At 43.0% G+C, this 14,556-nt stretch overlaps 1 protein-coding gene across 3 annotated transcripts in view; it reads left to right on the top strand.

The window, feature by feature from the left end:
- The first annotated feature begins 1,498 nt into the window (after nt 1-1,498).
- Nucleotides 1,499-14,556, top strand: part of LOC139272262 (zinc finger protein 236-like) — a 229,206-nt gene continuing 216,148 nt past the window's right edge. For all 3 annotated transcript variants that reach the window (XM_070888579.1, XM_070888578.1, XM_070888580.1), the window contains exon 1: nt 1,499-1,678. In XM_070888579.1, coding sequence (XP_070744680.1) covers nt 1,627-1,678 — 52 coding nt within the window. In that variant the 5' untranslated portion in view covers nt 1,499-1,626. The remainder of the gene's footprint in view (nt 1,679-14,556) is intronic.

Genomic DNA, 14,556 nt, shown 5'->3' with positions numbered 1-14,556 from the left:
GTTCGTTAAGATATATTCAAGAGGGAGTTGGATATGGCCCTTACAGCTAAAGGGATCAAGGGGTATGGAGAGAAAGCAGGAAAGGGATACTGAGGTGAATGATCAGCTATGATCTTATTGAATAGTGGCGCAGGCTCAAAGGGCCAAATTGCCTGCTCCTGCACCTATTTTTCTATGTTTCTACCACATCCCCATCTATCCTGCTACTTACAACCTCAAAACAGATTTGTCAAACATGATTTCCCTTTCATAAATCAGTGTTGACTCTGCCCAATCTTATTTTCTAAGTGCTCTGTTACCACATCCTTAATGATAGCTTCTCCGATTGTCGCATTTTCCCTACTACTGACGTCAAGCTAATTGGTCTGTAGCTCCCGGTTTTCTCTCTCCCTCTCCTTTCTTAGTGGGATTATATTTGTTACCTTCCAATCTATGGGAACCACTCAAATCTATGGAATTTTGGAATGACAACCAAAGCATCCACTATTTCTATAGCCACCTCTTTCATAACCCTAGGATGCAGGCCATCATGTCCAAGGGATTTATCAGCTTTCAGTCCCATTTTTTTTTACTAATACTAATTTCTTTCAGTTCCTCTTTCGCACTAGACATAGAAACAGAAAATAGAAACAGACAATAGATGCAGGAGTAGGCCATTCGGCCCTTCAAGCCTGCACCACCATTCAATAAGATCATGGCTGATCATTCACCTCAGTACCCCTTTTCTGCTTTCCTCTCCATACCCCTTGATCCCTTTAGCCATAAGGGCCATATCTAACTCCCTCTTGAATATATCCAACGAACTGGCATCAAATAACTTTCTGTGGTAGAGAATTCCACAGGTTAACAACTCTGAGTGAAGACGTTTCTCCTCATCTCAGTCCTAAATGGCTTACCCTTTATCCTTAGACTGTGACCCTTGGTTCTCCACTATTTCGGCAAGGTTAAGTATCTCATCGGAAAGACAGCACCTCCGACAGTGCAATGAGAGCGCCAGCCCGGATTTTTGTGCTCAAGTATCTGGAGTGGGACTGGGAGGCAAGAGTGCTGCCCGCTGAGCCACTGGCCCACAGCACAAAGAGAAACAACACCTTCTCGGCTGGGACAATATATTAAAATGTATTGACAAGACAGAGCACGTGCAATTAACGCCGACAGGAGATGAATGAATATTTTTTTAATACAAAGCAGCACAGCCGACGTGGATATAATGCGCTGTGCTCGCACTGCTCGAGTGTGTGTGCCTCCAACAGCCTCGGCCGCCATTTTGCCTCCCCTTTCCCCTCAACGGAAAGAAAATTCGCGCGGGGGGGGGGACATATTGATAAATGCTGACAGCGCACGTGCAATTTACGGTAATCGTAGATGATAAACACATTTATTAAAAAAACAGTAACATACCGTAAACGATGTGGATATGATGCCATGTTCTTACCCCGCTCGCACTTTGTGTGTCAGTCTCCAGCAGCCAGCCGGCCGGCCGCCATTTTGTCTCTCTCTCTCTCCTCCCCCCGTCGCGCCGTGCGTGCCCTCAATGATTCTCCGCGCACAGCCGCCGCGGATCCCGCACACACACAAAATATATATAACCAAAAGAGGGGAGAGAGAGGGGGGGGGGGGAGAATAATGCCGCGCGGCCGACCTCCTAAAACAGCGATAAAAATCTCCGAGACGGCAGGTAAATTCCACTTTTATTTGAGATAACAAGCAATAATGAGAAGGGACGAGTGCGCTGGCTGGGCCGGTGTGTGTGGTGATGAGGCCGGTGCGGTGCGGGAGGGCTGTTGTTGGGGAGGGAGATGGCTGGATGTAGTCCCCGGATATTGTCCTCTCTCTCTGTGTGTCAGTGCCAGTCTGTCTCTAGTCAGAGGAGGAGGTTGCGAGGCCGGGCGGAATGATATATATATATATAATGTGTGTGTTTTTTTAAACCACCGCCATCAACGGTAAGAAGAAGAAGAAAGAAAATAAATCCCCCCCCCCCCCCCCCCCACTCCCTTTTTTCACTCTCGAAGCAGAGCCCGCTCTCCTCCTCTGGAGATTTTGAGTCAGTCGGTGAGGGGTGGCTGGCTTTTAACTATCAAAAAATGGCCGCGTCTACAAACTAAAGAGAGAAAGAAAGAGTCTTCATTGAAAATATAAGATGCTGCATTGCCTGCTGAGGCCTTTATAGTCACTCACTCTCACTTTGGAAACAACCATTTTACTGACCTGCCATTGTTGTAAACTTTTACTCAGAATTGTGTTTTGTTTTGTGTGGTGCTGGGGCTGTTACTTCTCTCCTTGTTTGGTTGCCCAGCAGTTAGTGACCATTTGTAGTTCTGTCTGTCTGCCTTGTCTGCATTCCGTGGAGAAATTGGCAGCAAATAAACCCAATAAAAGAGAGAGGAGGGGTGGGGGGCAAGATGGCGAGGCTTTTCTTCGGAAACTTGTATTTTTAAGACGTGCCTTGCCTACATTTTATTCACTCAAAAGTTTTTTTTAATGCCCCACTTCCCTGTGGTTCATGTAGTAATTAAATGTCCATGGGATTAAGGCCCGGGCAATGTATGGCTTATAATTGAGACTCAAATTAGAGAGAGCTATGTGTAATTTTTAAAAATAAAATAAAAGTCGACAATAATTATGTTAAATCTGTGATGTGTGTTGAATGGAACTGTTTCAATTGATTTTTTTTTCATTGTGAACTTTTTTTCTTCTGTTCCTGGATTTGTTCATGTAATACAGGAAGAACTGAGAACACTTCAGACCTGATCTGTCATTAACAAATAGATGAAGCTAGGCTTATGTCTTGTGTATTTAAACTTGATTTTGACATTCTTTAAAATTGCCCTGCCTATCTTTACAATTTCTTGTTTTATGAGATTAATTTGAGGGAGAGGCGAGGTACAGGTGGGAAAGAAACGAGTACCCTCTGGCCAATTGTCTTATTACTATTTGTTGTTTCTAAGGGGAAGATTGGGTTTGAAACTTGTTTTTGTGTTGTTATGGTGGGTGTAACATTTAATATAAAACAGAAAATGCTGGAAATACTCAGCGGGTCAAGCAGTAGTTGTGGAGAGAGAAACGGCGTTAATGTTTCAGGTTATTGACCTCTCGTCATAAGGTTAAAGATCAGAAACATAGAAAATAGGTGCAGGAGTAGGCCATTGGGCCCTTTGAGCCTGCACCACCATTCAATAAGATCATGGCTGATCATTCACCTCAGTACCCCTTTCCTGCTTTCTCTCCATTCCCCTTGATCCCTTGATCCCTTGAGCCGTAAGGGCCACATCTAACTCCCTCTTGGATATATCTAACAAACTGGCACCAACAACTCTGCAGTAGAGAATTCCAAAGATTAATAACTCTCTGAGTGAAAAAGTTTCTCCTCATCTCGGTCCTAAATGGCTTACCTCTTATCCTTAGACTGTGACCCCTGGTTCTGGACTTCTCCAACATCGGGAACATTCATCCTGCATCTAACCTGTCTAGACCTGTCCGAATTTTATATGTTTCTATGAGATCCCCTCTTATTCTTCTAAACTCCAGTGAATACAGGCCCAGTCGATCCAGTCTCTCCTCATATGTCAGTCCTGCCATCCCGGGAATCAGTCTGGTGAACCTTCGCTGCACTCCCTCAATAGCAAGAACGTCCTTCAGATTAGGAGACCAAAACTGAACACAATATTCCAGGTGAGGCCTCACTAAGGCCTTGTACGACTACAGTAAGACCTCCCTGCTCCTACTCAAATCCCCTAGCTATGAAGGCCAACATGCCATTTGCTGCTTTCACCGCCTGCTGTACCTGCATGCCAACTTTCAATGACATGTATCATGACACCCATTGCACCTCCCCTTTTCCTAATCAGATAATATTCTGCCTTCATGTTTTTGCCACCAAAGTGGATAACCTCACATTTATCCACATTATACTGCATCTGCCATGCATTTGCCCACTCACCTAACCTGTCCAAGTCACCCTGCGGCCTCGTTAACTCTTGTTTCTCTCTCCGCAGATACTGTCTGACCTGCTGAGTATTTCCAGCAATTTCTGTTTTTATTTCAGATCTCCAGCAGTGGCAGTATTTTGCTTTTGTATTAACATTTGATATGTTTGCATTACTATCATGTAATGAGTTCTTAAACTTGGGAGTGGTAAGTGGTGTAAAAATACTGGAATTATTCAGGAGACCATTGGATGCTATGATGGGAGCCATTAGTTTGTATGGCTTGATGGTCTCTTAATCTGTACTTTGAGGGTGTTTGTAAATGACAAATTACTATTATAATAAAATTATTGTAAACATTTTTTAGGTGGGGGCCTTTTCCTGTGTTGACATTTCTATGATAGAATAACACTTAAGAAGTACTTTCCTTCACGCTGACGATGTCTTCTCAGACTTCTTCCAAGGCTGATAAATTAGCCATAAGCATTAGTATTGCCAAGTGCTGTTGTGGCACTTTATTTTTTTAAAAGTCAGCTTTCAAAAAGTGAATGCATAATGTTTTTTCACTGCTTATTTAATGAGAATGCTCTGTAAATGATCATGTTCATTTCACAGTACTTTGCTGCAGAATACTTATGATTTTAAATTTAAAAGTAAAATCGGAGCAGGCATTACCTTCAGCAAGGCACAAATGAACTGATACGATTGAACAGGCTGGGACTAAGATTGAGGGGTGAGTTGATGATGGTCTTTAAGGTTATGAAAAGCTTTGATAGGTTAGACATAGAGAGGTTGTTTCTATTTGCTGAGGAGACCAGGTCTAGGGACCATAAATATGAGAGTCACAAATAAATCCGATCGGGTATTCAGATGAAACTTCTTTACCCAGAGAGTGGATAGAATGTGGAATGTGCTACCACAAGGAGTAGTTGAAGCAACTGGCATAGCATTTAAGGGGAAGCTAAATACATGAGGGAGAAAGGAATAGAAGGCTATGTTGATGGGGTTTGAAGAAGTGGGGTGGGAGGAAGCTCATATGAAGCATAAGCCATATGGCCTGTTTCTGTGCTTTATGTACCCCCCTCTACATTTTCATAGTCATTAAAAGGCCTACAGTGGTATGGATATGTATAAGCTTAGATTTTAGAAATTGCTCTACTCATTCCAGTTCCTATGTTTGCATTTAATCTACTTGCGTGTAAATTCGCCAAAGGAGATAATGTATTAGACTGGTAACAATGCGCTGCCAAATATCAAAGCTTGAGTATGAAAGCTCTTGTTACAATTATAGCAGTAATGAGAACTTCTGATGAAGTAATTATAAACTCTTCTTCCTCACATCAATCATCTTTCTTTTCTGTCTACACAATATTTTGGGATGAGTTACTTCACTAAGACATGCAAACTCAAATAGACCATAATTATATTTTTCAGAATATATATAATCTTTTATCAGAAAATGGCATCGTGCAATTTTGTAATTTTCCTAGCGCCATGGAAGCATTTCTCTGAATATTAAATTTAATATTCATTGTAAAAGAGTTATAATTCTTTCCATTGGTCAATGATTTGGTAACAAGGAGGGCATAAGCCTGGTACTCAAAACATGAGAGGAGATTGAATTTTGTTCATGCAAGGGGTTGTTATAATATGGAAGACATTACTGCAAAAAGCTAATGCGACTGAGGGAATCAAAGGATATGGGGATCGAGCGGGAAAGTGAAATTGTGATTGAAGATCAACCATGATCTTATTGAATGACGGAGCAAGCTCTAAGGGCCATATGGCCTACTGTTCATAATTCTTGAGTTCTTGACTGGCATTTAAGAGACAAATGTGGAAAAGTATTGGAAGATGCTTGGAAATAGGTTTAGACTAGATATCTCTGATGTGGAGCTAACCTTGGCATGTGCAAGTCAGTGGCCCTGAATTTGCGGTCGGTATGACAACAAACTGTCAGAATACGCCGTCATACCGCCTTTGAAACTCACCTACAACTTCAGAACTTGTCGTATGCGGAAATACCAAAGTTGCAGTCTGTCAATGACTGCTCCGAAACAGATTGCGCTGTGCCCCCCCCGGGCCGATAATCAATGAAATCTTGTAAATCATTGAAACTGACACAAACTTCGGCTGTTCCACAGTAATTGCGCTGTTAAATTCCCTATTGTTGCAAAGGGATTAGATGTAACTGGGGTTTTAACAGCGCATTGACTGCTAAACAGATTAAGGGCCTGGCAAACTAATTTTAATTTTGTGCAGTGTTAAATTTGTCCATTTTAATAAAAATTTCATTTTAAGAAACGTTTTATTTTTAAAAAAAAATTTAATTGAAGTTTGTGCATCTTTATTTTAGATTTGCCTTTTCCCCATGTAAGAGCTCCAATCTTTTGCTCCCTAACTATTTTAAAAAGTTAGAATTTTAAGAGCTTGCTCACTTCCTTGTTTGCTGTCTGAGAATTTTGGCAGCTGTGGCTCAGTGGATAGTACACTCGCCTCTGAGTCAGAAGGTTGTGGGTTACCAAAATTTAGGCTGACACTCCAGTGCTGAGGGAATGCTGCACTGTCAGAGGTGTGGTCTTCTGAATGAGACATTAGACCGAGGCGCTGTCTGCTCTCTCAGGTGGACGTAAAAGATCTCAAGGTACTATTTCGAAGAAGAGCAGGGGAGTTATTCTTCGTGTCCTGTCCAATATTGATCCCTCAATCAACAATAACAAAAACAGATCTGCTCATTATTACATTGCTGTTTGTGGGAGCTTGCTGTGCGCAAATTGGCTGCTGCGTTTCCTACAATGCAACAGTGACTACACTTCAAAAGTACTTCATTTATTGTAAAGCGCTTTGAGACGTTCGGTGGTCATGAAAGGTGCCATATCAATGCAAGTCTTTTTATATCTCTAGGTTGCAATATAAAAAATATATTTTTTTAATTGGGGTAGTTTTAATTGTGCAATCTATGTGTGGTTTGAGATGTATAGCAATGCCACTATTTATGTGCCCTGTTTGCACACAGCTACAGTGGATTTGAATGCAGTGAGGAGTGTTCCCAGTGTAATTCTTGCACAGAACTTTAATTCTGCCATCTCATTTGCATAGCCATCTGTGCAGAAAGTTTGTGCCTTGTCTGGGAAACAGCACTTGAAGGACACATTACTTTCTACTGTTAGTTATAATAGCTGTGTTGCCACTTGTGGTTTTGTCCTCTTGGCTGCTTCTCTTCCCATGTGGATTTATTCTCTCCCTGCTAGAATGTAAATGACCCGACGGGATGAATGAAGGAAAATCTGTTTATTTGTGGGGGGTGGGGTTGGGGGCAGAGAAGGGGAAGAAAAAAAACATTTGTTTTGCTTGTCGTATGTGCTATTCAAAAATTAAAGGCAGTTAATAAAGTTTCCAAATGAGTGAAGAGCTGATAAGATAACTTGTTCTCTTACAAAATGCTCATTCTTGCTGTTGTCTTCGATTCTCCTGCTCTCAGGATGGGGAGGCGGAATATTGCATTTGTGCGGGTTTCTTGGGAGCATCGCTGAAGTGCTTGTTTAAAACATTGTAAATTGGTCTAAATACATGTTACACTGTACAAAAGGTGATGCATGGTATTTAACTGGCCTATACAATAGACATTATTTTGTAACATGCACATGGCAATTACCATTATACGGTAATTATGTGATTTTATATGCAGCCATAACTTGCATTTATATAGCACCTTTTAATGTAGAAAAATGTACCAAGGTGCTTCACTGAGGCACAATGGAAAAATTAACGATGAACCAAAGCATAACATATTAGGTGTGATCAAAAGTTTAGTCAAAGAGATGTTTTTTAAGGAAAGGTTTAAAGGAAGAAACAGAGAGGGTAAGAAAGAGACTTCCAGAGTGTGGGCCTGAGACAACTGAAGGTACGCCGCTAGTGGTGGGACGAAGGCAGGAGCTCAAGAGGCCGGAGTCAGAAGCATGGAAAGTTCAGGGGTTGTAGCACTGGAGATTCGAGGTAGAATTTAATCATGATGAGAATTTTAAATTTGAGGTGTTGCGGGACTAGGCACTAGTGTTGATCAGCGAGGGCAGGTGGATGGGTGAGTGAGACTTGATGCAGGATAAAATACAAGCAGAAACATTTTGGATGAGCTGAAGTTTACATAGGGTGGAGGATGGGAGACTGGCCAAAGGATGAGATATTCGGAGGGCTGACTAAAAATTTGGTCAAAGTGGTGGGTTTTAAGAAGGGCTTACAGTTTATGGAGGGAATCCCAATGAATCCGTAAATGGTGGAGTCAAGGGAGGGGTGATGCATGATGCTGGACTAGGAGGAACAAAGTTTTCTGGGATGCCCGGAAAGTAAGTGGCCTTTGTGATGGAGAGATTATGGAATTGGAAGCTCAGATCAGGTTAAATAGAACGCCATGGTTCTTTTTTTTAAATGATTTGTTCCGGGATGTGAGCGTCACTGGATAGGCCAGTATTTATTCCCATTCCTAATTGCCCTTGAGAAGGTGGTGGTGAGCTGCCACCTTGAACCACTGCAGTCCTTGTGAAGAAACCCCTACAGTGCTGTTAGGGAGGGAGTTCCAGGATTGTCACCCAGCAACAATGAAGGAATGGCGATATATTTCCAAGTCAGGATGGTGTGTAACTTGGAGGGGAACTTGTAGGTGATGGTGCTCCCATGCACCTTGTTGCCCTTGTCCTTCTAGGTGGTAGAGTTCGCGGGTTTGGGAGGTGCTGCTGAAGAAGCCGTGGCGATTTCTGCAGTGCATCTTGTAAATGGTACAGCAGCCGGTGGTGGAGGGAGTGAATGGTGAAGGTGGTGGATGGGCAGGCTGCTTTGTCCTGGATGGTGAATGTTTTTGGAGCTACACTCATCCAGGCAAGTGGAGAGTATTTCATCACACTCCTGACTTGTGCTTTGTAGATGGTGGTAAGGCTTTGGGAAGTCAGGAGATAAGACACTCATCACAGGATACCCAGCCTCTGACCTGGGCTTGTTGCCACATTATTTATGTGGCTGGTCCACTTAAGTTTCTGGTCAATGGTGACCCCCAGAATGTTGATAGTGGGGGATGTGGCGATGGTAATGCCGTTGAATATTATGGGGAGATGGTTGTTGCAGATGATCATTGCCTGGCACTTGTGTGGTGAGTATGTTACTTGCTACTTACCAGCCTAAGACTGAATGTCGTCCAGGTCTTGCTGCATGCAGGCATAGACTGCTTCATTTTCTGAGGAGTTGCGAATGGAACTGAACACTCTGCAATCATCAGCAAACATCCCCACTTCTGACCTTATGATGGAGTGAAGGTCATTGATGAAGTTGCATTAGATAGTTGGACCTAGGACAATGCCCTGAGGAATTCCTGGAACTTGGATGCTTGATCGCCAATACCTACAACCATCTTCCTTTGTGCTGCCAGTGGAGAGTTTTCCTCCTGATTCCCATTGACTTCAATTTTACTGGTGCTCTTTGATGCAACACTCTGTCAAATGCTGCCTTGATGTCAAGGACTGTCACTCTTGCCTCACTTCTGGCATTCAGCTCTTTTGTCCATGTTTGGACCAAGGCTGTAATGAGATCTAGAGCCGAGTGTTTCTGGCGGACCCAAACTGAGCATCAGTGAGCAGGTTATTGGTGAATAAGTGCCGCTTGATAACCCTGTCGACGACACCTTCCATCACTTTGCTGATGATTGAGAGTAGACTGATGGGGCAGTAATTGACCGGATTGGTTGTGAACCATCTGGTTCAGCCTAAGGGGAATGGAGTTCTAAAATTCCACTGCAAGCAAGTTTTAAAATTTAGTCAAATGTAAAACTGCAATGCACAGTTTGCATAAGTTTAATATAGTCACTCAATGAAAAATGTAATGTCCTTCATTCCGAGAACGTAGCATTCATCAACGTTCTGTGTATATTCTCTAGTCGCCAGCAGTTGTGGGTGTTTTTGGACAAAATGCACAAAAAAAGACCAACTGCTCTGTTCAGGTTGTCTCACGACGGCAATAAAAACCGTAGGCCAATTTACGGGGAAAAAAACTCTGGGAAATTCTCCAACCCCAAGTGAGCTCTGAGATTGAAGTAACTTATCAGTCACGCCTACTTTCTGTAACCCAAGATATCTTTGTAGGAACACATCCAACTCCCTTTTGATAGCCTGTAGTGAATCTTTCCCACACATTCTGGCAATCTATTCCAGAATTCATTGACTCCCAGAAGTGAAGTACTGATCTAGTTTTTTTTTAAGTTTGCAGCTTGTTACTATTTTTTTTAGGGTGGATATTTTAACTTCCACTCGAAAAAGGAATTAAACATATAAAAAAAAAATTGTGCCTTTATTGTACTTTATCTTAAATCTGAAACAATGTATTCAGATTTTGCAAATGTTCAATATTTCAAAATAATATTTTTAAACTTTGACATTGCTTTTCATTTTTCAGATTCGTTTTAGAACATTATTAATGAGATTTAGTGTTTTCAGTACATAATTCAATCCAAGTTTTTACTTTTTGGTCATGAAACTGGCCTGTCATGACCTGATTAATCTCTCTTCTGCCCCAGCAGTTTCTTCACCCTTCAGTGCCACTGTACCGCCCTTCCTTGCCTTTATTAAAAGTTGCTTGTGTTTGCAAGTGTGTAATGTTACATTTTTATTTCTAAAAATAATCCTTCAGTCAATAACTGTATATGAAAAAAATTAGTACAGGACGAAGTGACATCCTTTTTTTACCCAATAGGTGTATGGGTTTGGTTATAAATCTGAAGGCTTTTCTCTGCTTACTTCAAATTTGTTTCGTGGCTTGGTTGCGGTAATTCAGACCACTTTGGATCAATTAATTTTGACAGGTTTACTGTACATGACAGATGTTTGATTTGTCAAAATTTATATCAAATCGTTATTTTGTGCAATACATAAAGTGTCACGGTGCCATGTTTAACTACTTCAAATATATCCATTAAAGTGAGTGGCATCTTGCTGTTATAATTGAGCCCTCTGAGGCCGAATTACACAAATACATTCCTATAAACCATATAGGGCCTGATACAAAAGAAAAATACTGTGGATGCTGGAAATCTGAAATAAAACCAGAAAATGCTGGAAATACTCAATAGGTCAGGCAGCATCTGTGGAGAGAGAAACAAACCGAGTTAACGTTTCAGGTTGACGACCTTTCTTTAGAACTGGAAAAAGTTAGAGATGCAACAGGTTTTAAACGTGCAGAGGCAGAAAAAAGGGGTCAGTGGAGGAAAGAACAAAGGGGAAGGTCTGTGATAGGGTGGAAGGCAGGAGAGATTGAATGACAAAAGGTATGATTGTACAAGGCAAAATGAGATAGTAATGGGACAAGTCAAGAAAAAAGCATAGGTCTTAGAAGAATCATCAACAGCTGCTTCTGAAAAAATGGAGGCAGAGGTCAAGATCTGAAATTGTTGAACTCAGTGCTGAGTCCAGAAGGCTGTAAATTTCCTAATAGAAAGATGAGGTGCTGTTGCTTGTGCTTGTGTTGAGCATCATTGGAACAGTGTAGGAGGCTGAGGACAGGGGTCCACCCTATCAAGTTTACATAGGGTAGAGAATGGGAGACTGGCCAGGATAGCATTGGATTTGTAAAGTCTAGAAGTGATAAAGCCATGGATGAAGGTTTCAATGGCCTAAGTGCAGAGGCGGGCGGTTAACAAGGTGGAAGTAGATGGCATTTATGATGGTGAAGATATGGGGTCAAAACCTCCGCTCAGGATCAAGCAACGCTGAGATTGAAAACCGGCTGGTATAGCCTGAGTCAGTGGTTAGAGATGGGAATGGAGTTTGTGAGAGAGCATGGAGTTTGTGGAAGGGCATTGGTCTTCCCAATGCTCAGCTGGAGGAAATTGCACTTGCCCAAGACTGGATGTTGGACAAACTGGATGTTGGACAAACAGAAATGGAAAGTTGGGGAAAAATGGTGGAAAACATGTCACTTTCAATGTTGCCAAGTGGCAGCAAGTAGATGAGTGGGCCAAGGATGAATCCATGGAGGACTGCCATGGTGATCGTGTAAAGATTGGAAGAGATGCCAATGCTAGAGATACTGTGGCTACGATTGGATGCCATCCAACAACTGAAGAACAACAAGGCCTCTGGAGCAGATGGAATCCATGCCGAAGCACTAAAGCATAGCAGAGAAGCACTATTTGCACGAATCCATGAACTAATTTCTCCTCTTTTGTAAAGAGGAGAGTATGCCAGGGGATCTCAGAGATGCTGTAATTGTGACCATCTTCAAGAAAGGTGACAAGTTCGATTGCGGTAATTACAGAGGAGTTTCTCTGCTGTCCGCCACAGGGAAAGTCATTGCAAGAATCCTCAATCGCCTTCTCCCAATGGCTGAAGAGCTCCTCCCAGAGTCACAATGTGGATTCCACCCATTAAGGGACATGATCGGCTGTCCTCAAAAGTTTGTCACCATCCTCCGCCTGCTCCATGATGACATGCAAGCCATGATCCTGACCAACGGATGCACCACAGACCCAATACACGTGCGGACCAGGGCCAAGCAAGGTTGTGTCTACGCACCAATGCTCGTCTCGATTGTCCTTGTTGCAATGCTTCATCACATCATCAATAAGCTCCCCGCTGGAGTGGAGCTAATCTACAGAACAAACGTGAAATTGTTCAACCTCCATTGCCTTCAGTCCAGATCCACGGTCATCCCATCCTCTGTCATTGAATTACAGTATGCAGACGACGTTTGCATTTGCGCACACGTGGAGGTTTGAACTCCAAACCATCATCAACACCTTCACTGAAGCGTGCGAGAGTATGGGCCTTACATTAAACATCTGTAAGTCCTAGGTTCCCTACCAACCTGCCCCTGCCACACAGTACTGTTCCCCCGGTTATCAAGATCCATGATGAGACCTTGGACAATGTGGACCATTTTCCATACCTTGGGAGCCTACTGTCAACAAAGGTAGATGTCGATGACAAAGTGCAACATCGCCTTCAGTGTGCCAGTGCAGCCTTCGGTCGCCTGAGGAAGAGAGTGTTTGAAGACTAGGACCTCAAACCCGACACCAAGCTCATGATCTACAGAGCAGTGGTGATACCCGCCCTCCTTTATGCTTCAGAGATATGGACTATGTACAGCAGGCACCTCAAAGCACTGGAGAAGTACCACCAATGTTGCCTCCACAAGATCCTGCAAATCTATTGGCAGGAAAAGCGCGCCAATGTCTGTGTTCTCGCTCAGGCCAACACCCCCAGCATCGAAGCATTGACCACACTCAATCAGCTCTGATTGACGGGCCACATCGTCTGCATGCCCGATACAAGTGATTACTCAGAGCCCTGACACGGCAAGCGAGTCCCAGGTGGGTAGAGGAAACGCTTCAAGGACACCCTCAAAGCCTCCTCAAAGTGCAACATCCCCACCGACACCCGGGAATCCTTGGCCCAAGACTGCTCAAAGTGGAAGGGAGCGCAACCCAAGCACCGTCTGCCCCACCTGTGACAGAGACTGTAGGTTCCGCATTGGACTTATCAGTCACCTGAGAACTCGTGTTAGTGTGGAAGCAAGTCATCCTCAACTCCGAGGATGACTTGCCTAAGAAGAAGGAGTGAAACCAAACGAGAGCCATCCCACTGCTCTGGTCAATGGAGGGAAAGCATTAGAGGAAGATGCTATCATTGAACATGTCAAAGGCGACCAAATGATCAAGAAGAAATAATCTACTGGACCACAGATGGATTCGTGGTTGGAGCATTTTAGTACTGTGTGAAAAGTGGGCACCTATTTGGAGATAGGCATCGATCTGGGAGGCAACAACACATTCAAGGCGTTTAAAGAGGAACGGAAGGTTGGAAATGGGACTGTAGTTTGCAAGCACAGAGGGTGGGTCTTTTGAAGAGGGCTGCGGTAATGTAAATTTTGAAAAGGAGAACAGTAGTGCCTGTTTGCTGTGTCCGATAATATGGGAGCCAAGAAGAGAAGTTAGGTGCTCAGCAGTTTAGTGCAAGTGAATTTGAGTGAGCAGAAGGTAGGTGCCATGGGCAAAGTAAGCTTGGAGAGGACATGGGAAAGTGAGATGGAAGAGAAAATCAAGAGAGATGGGTGGTGGGTGGAGGGGGGGCGCGGCGCGGCGCGGAGAGGTATGACCTTATGGGCAATGGAGAGGAGCAAAGGCAGCTAAATTAGATAGTCTCTATCTTGGTGACAAAGATATCCAGCAGCTCTTTGAACCTGTTAGAGGCAAGGGAACAGAGGAGAGGGACTTTTTAGGAGATCATTGAAAGGGTTATCTTTGTTTTGGGGATCATGAGGCCCAGTAGAGCTTGATGTAGTCCAGCTAGATCTGGTAATTGATGTCTCATCCATTTGTATGCCAATTATGCTCTAGTCTCAATTTAATTTCCAAAACTATTTAGTAATCGTTCTGAGAATTTAAATGAGGTATTTTAAGCAGTTGGAATCTCGTAGTTACTAGAACTCAGTTTGCAGAGAAATTGGGCTAAGCCCCAGAAAATGTTACTGCTAGTTGGACAAAGTCCAACTTATGGAAGAGATGCCATGGGAACCTCTGGATTAGCACTAGCTGTTTTCATGCATCACACCATAGGACTTTGGAGAAGGTGTTTTAACAGGTTAACTCTGT

This window comes from Pristiophorus japonicus, chromosome 1, assembly GCF_044704955.1.
Source record: "Pristiophorus japonicus isolate sPriJap1 chromosome 1, sPriJap1.hap1, whole genome shotgun sequence".
In the NCBI taxonomy this organism is placed as follows: Eukaryota; Metazoa; Chordata; class Chondrichthyes; family Pristiophoridae; genus Pristiophorus; species Pristiophorus japonicus.
Note: the sequence above shows the minus strand (reverse complement) of the source record. Positions and strands in the feature narration are given on the sequence as shown.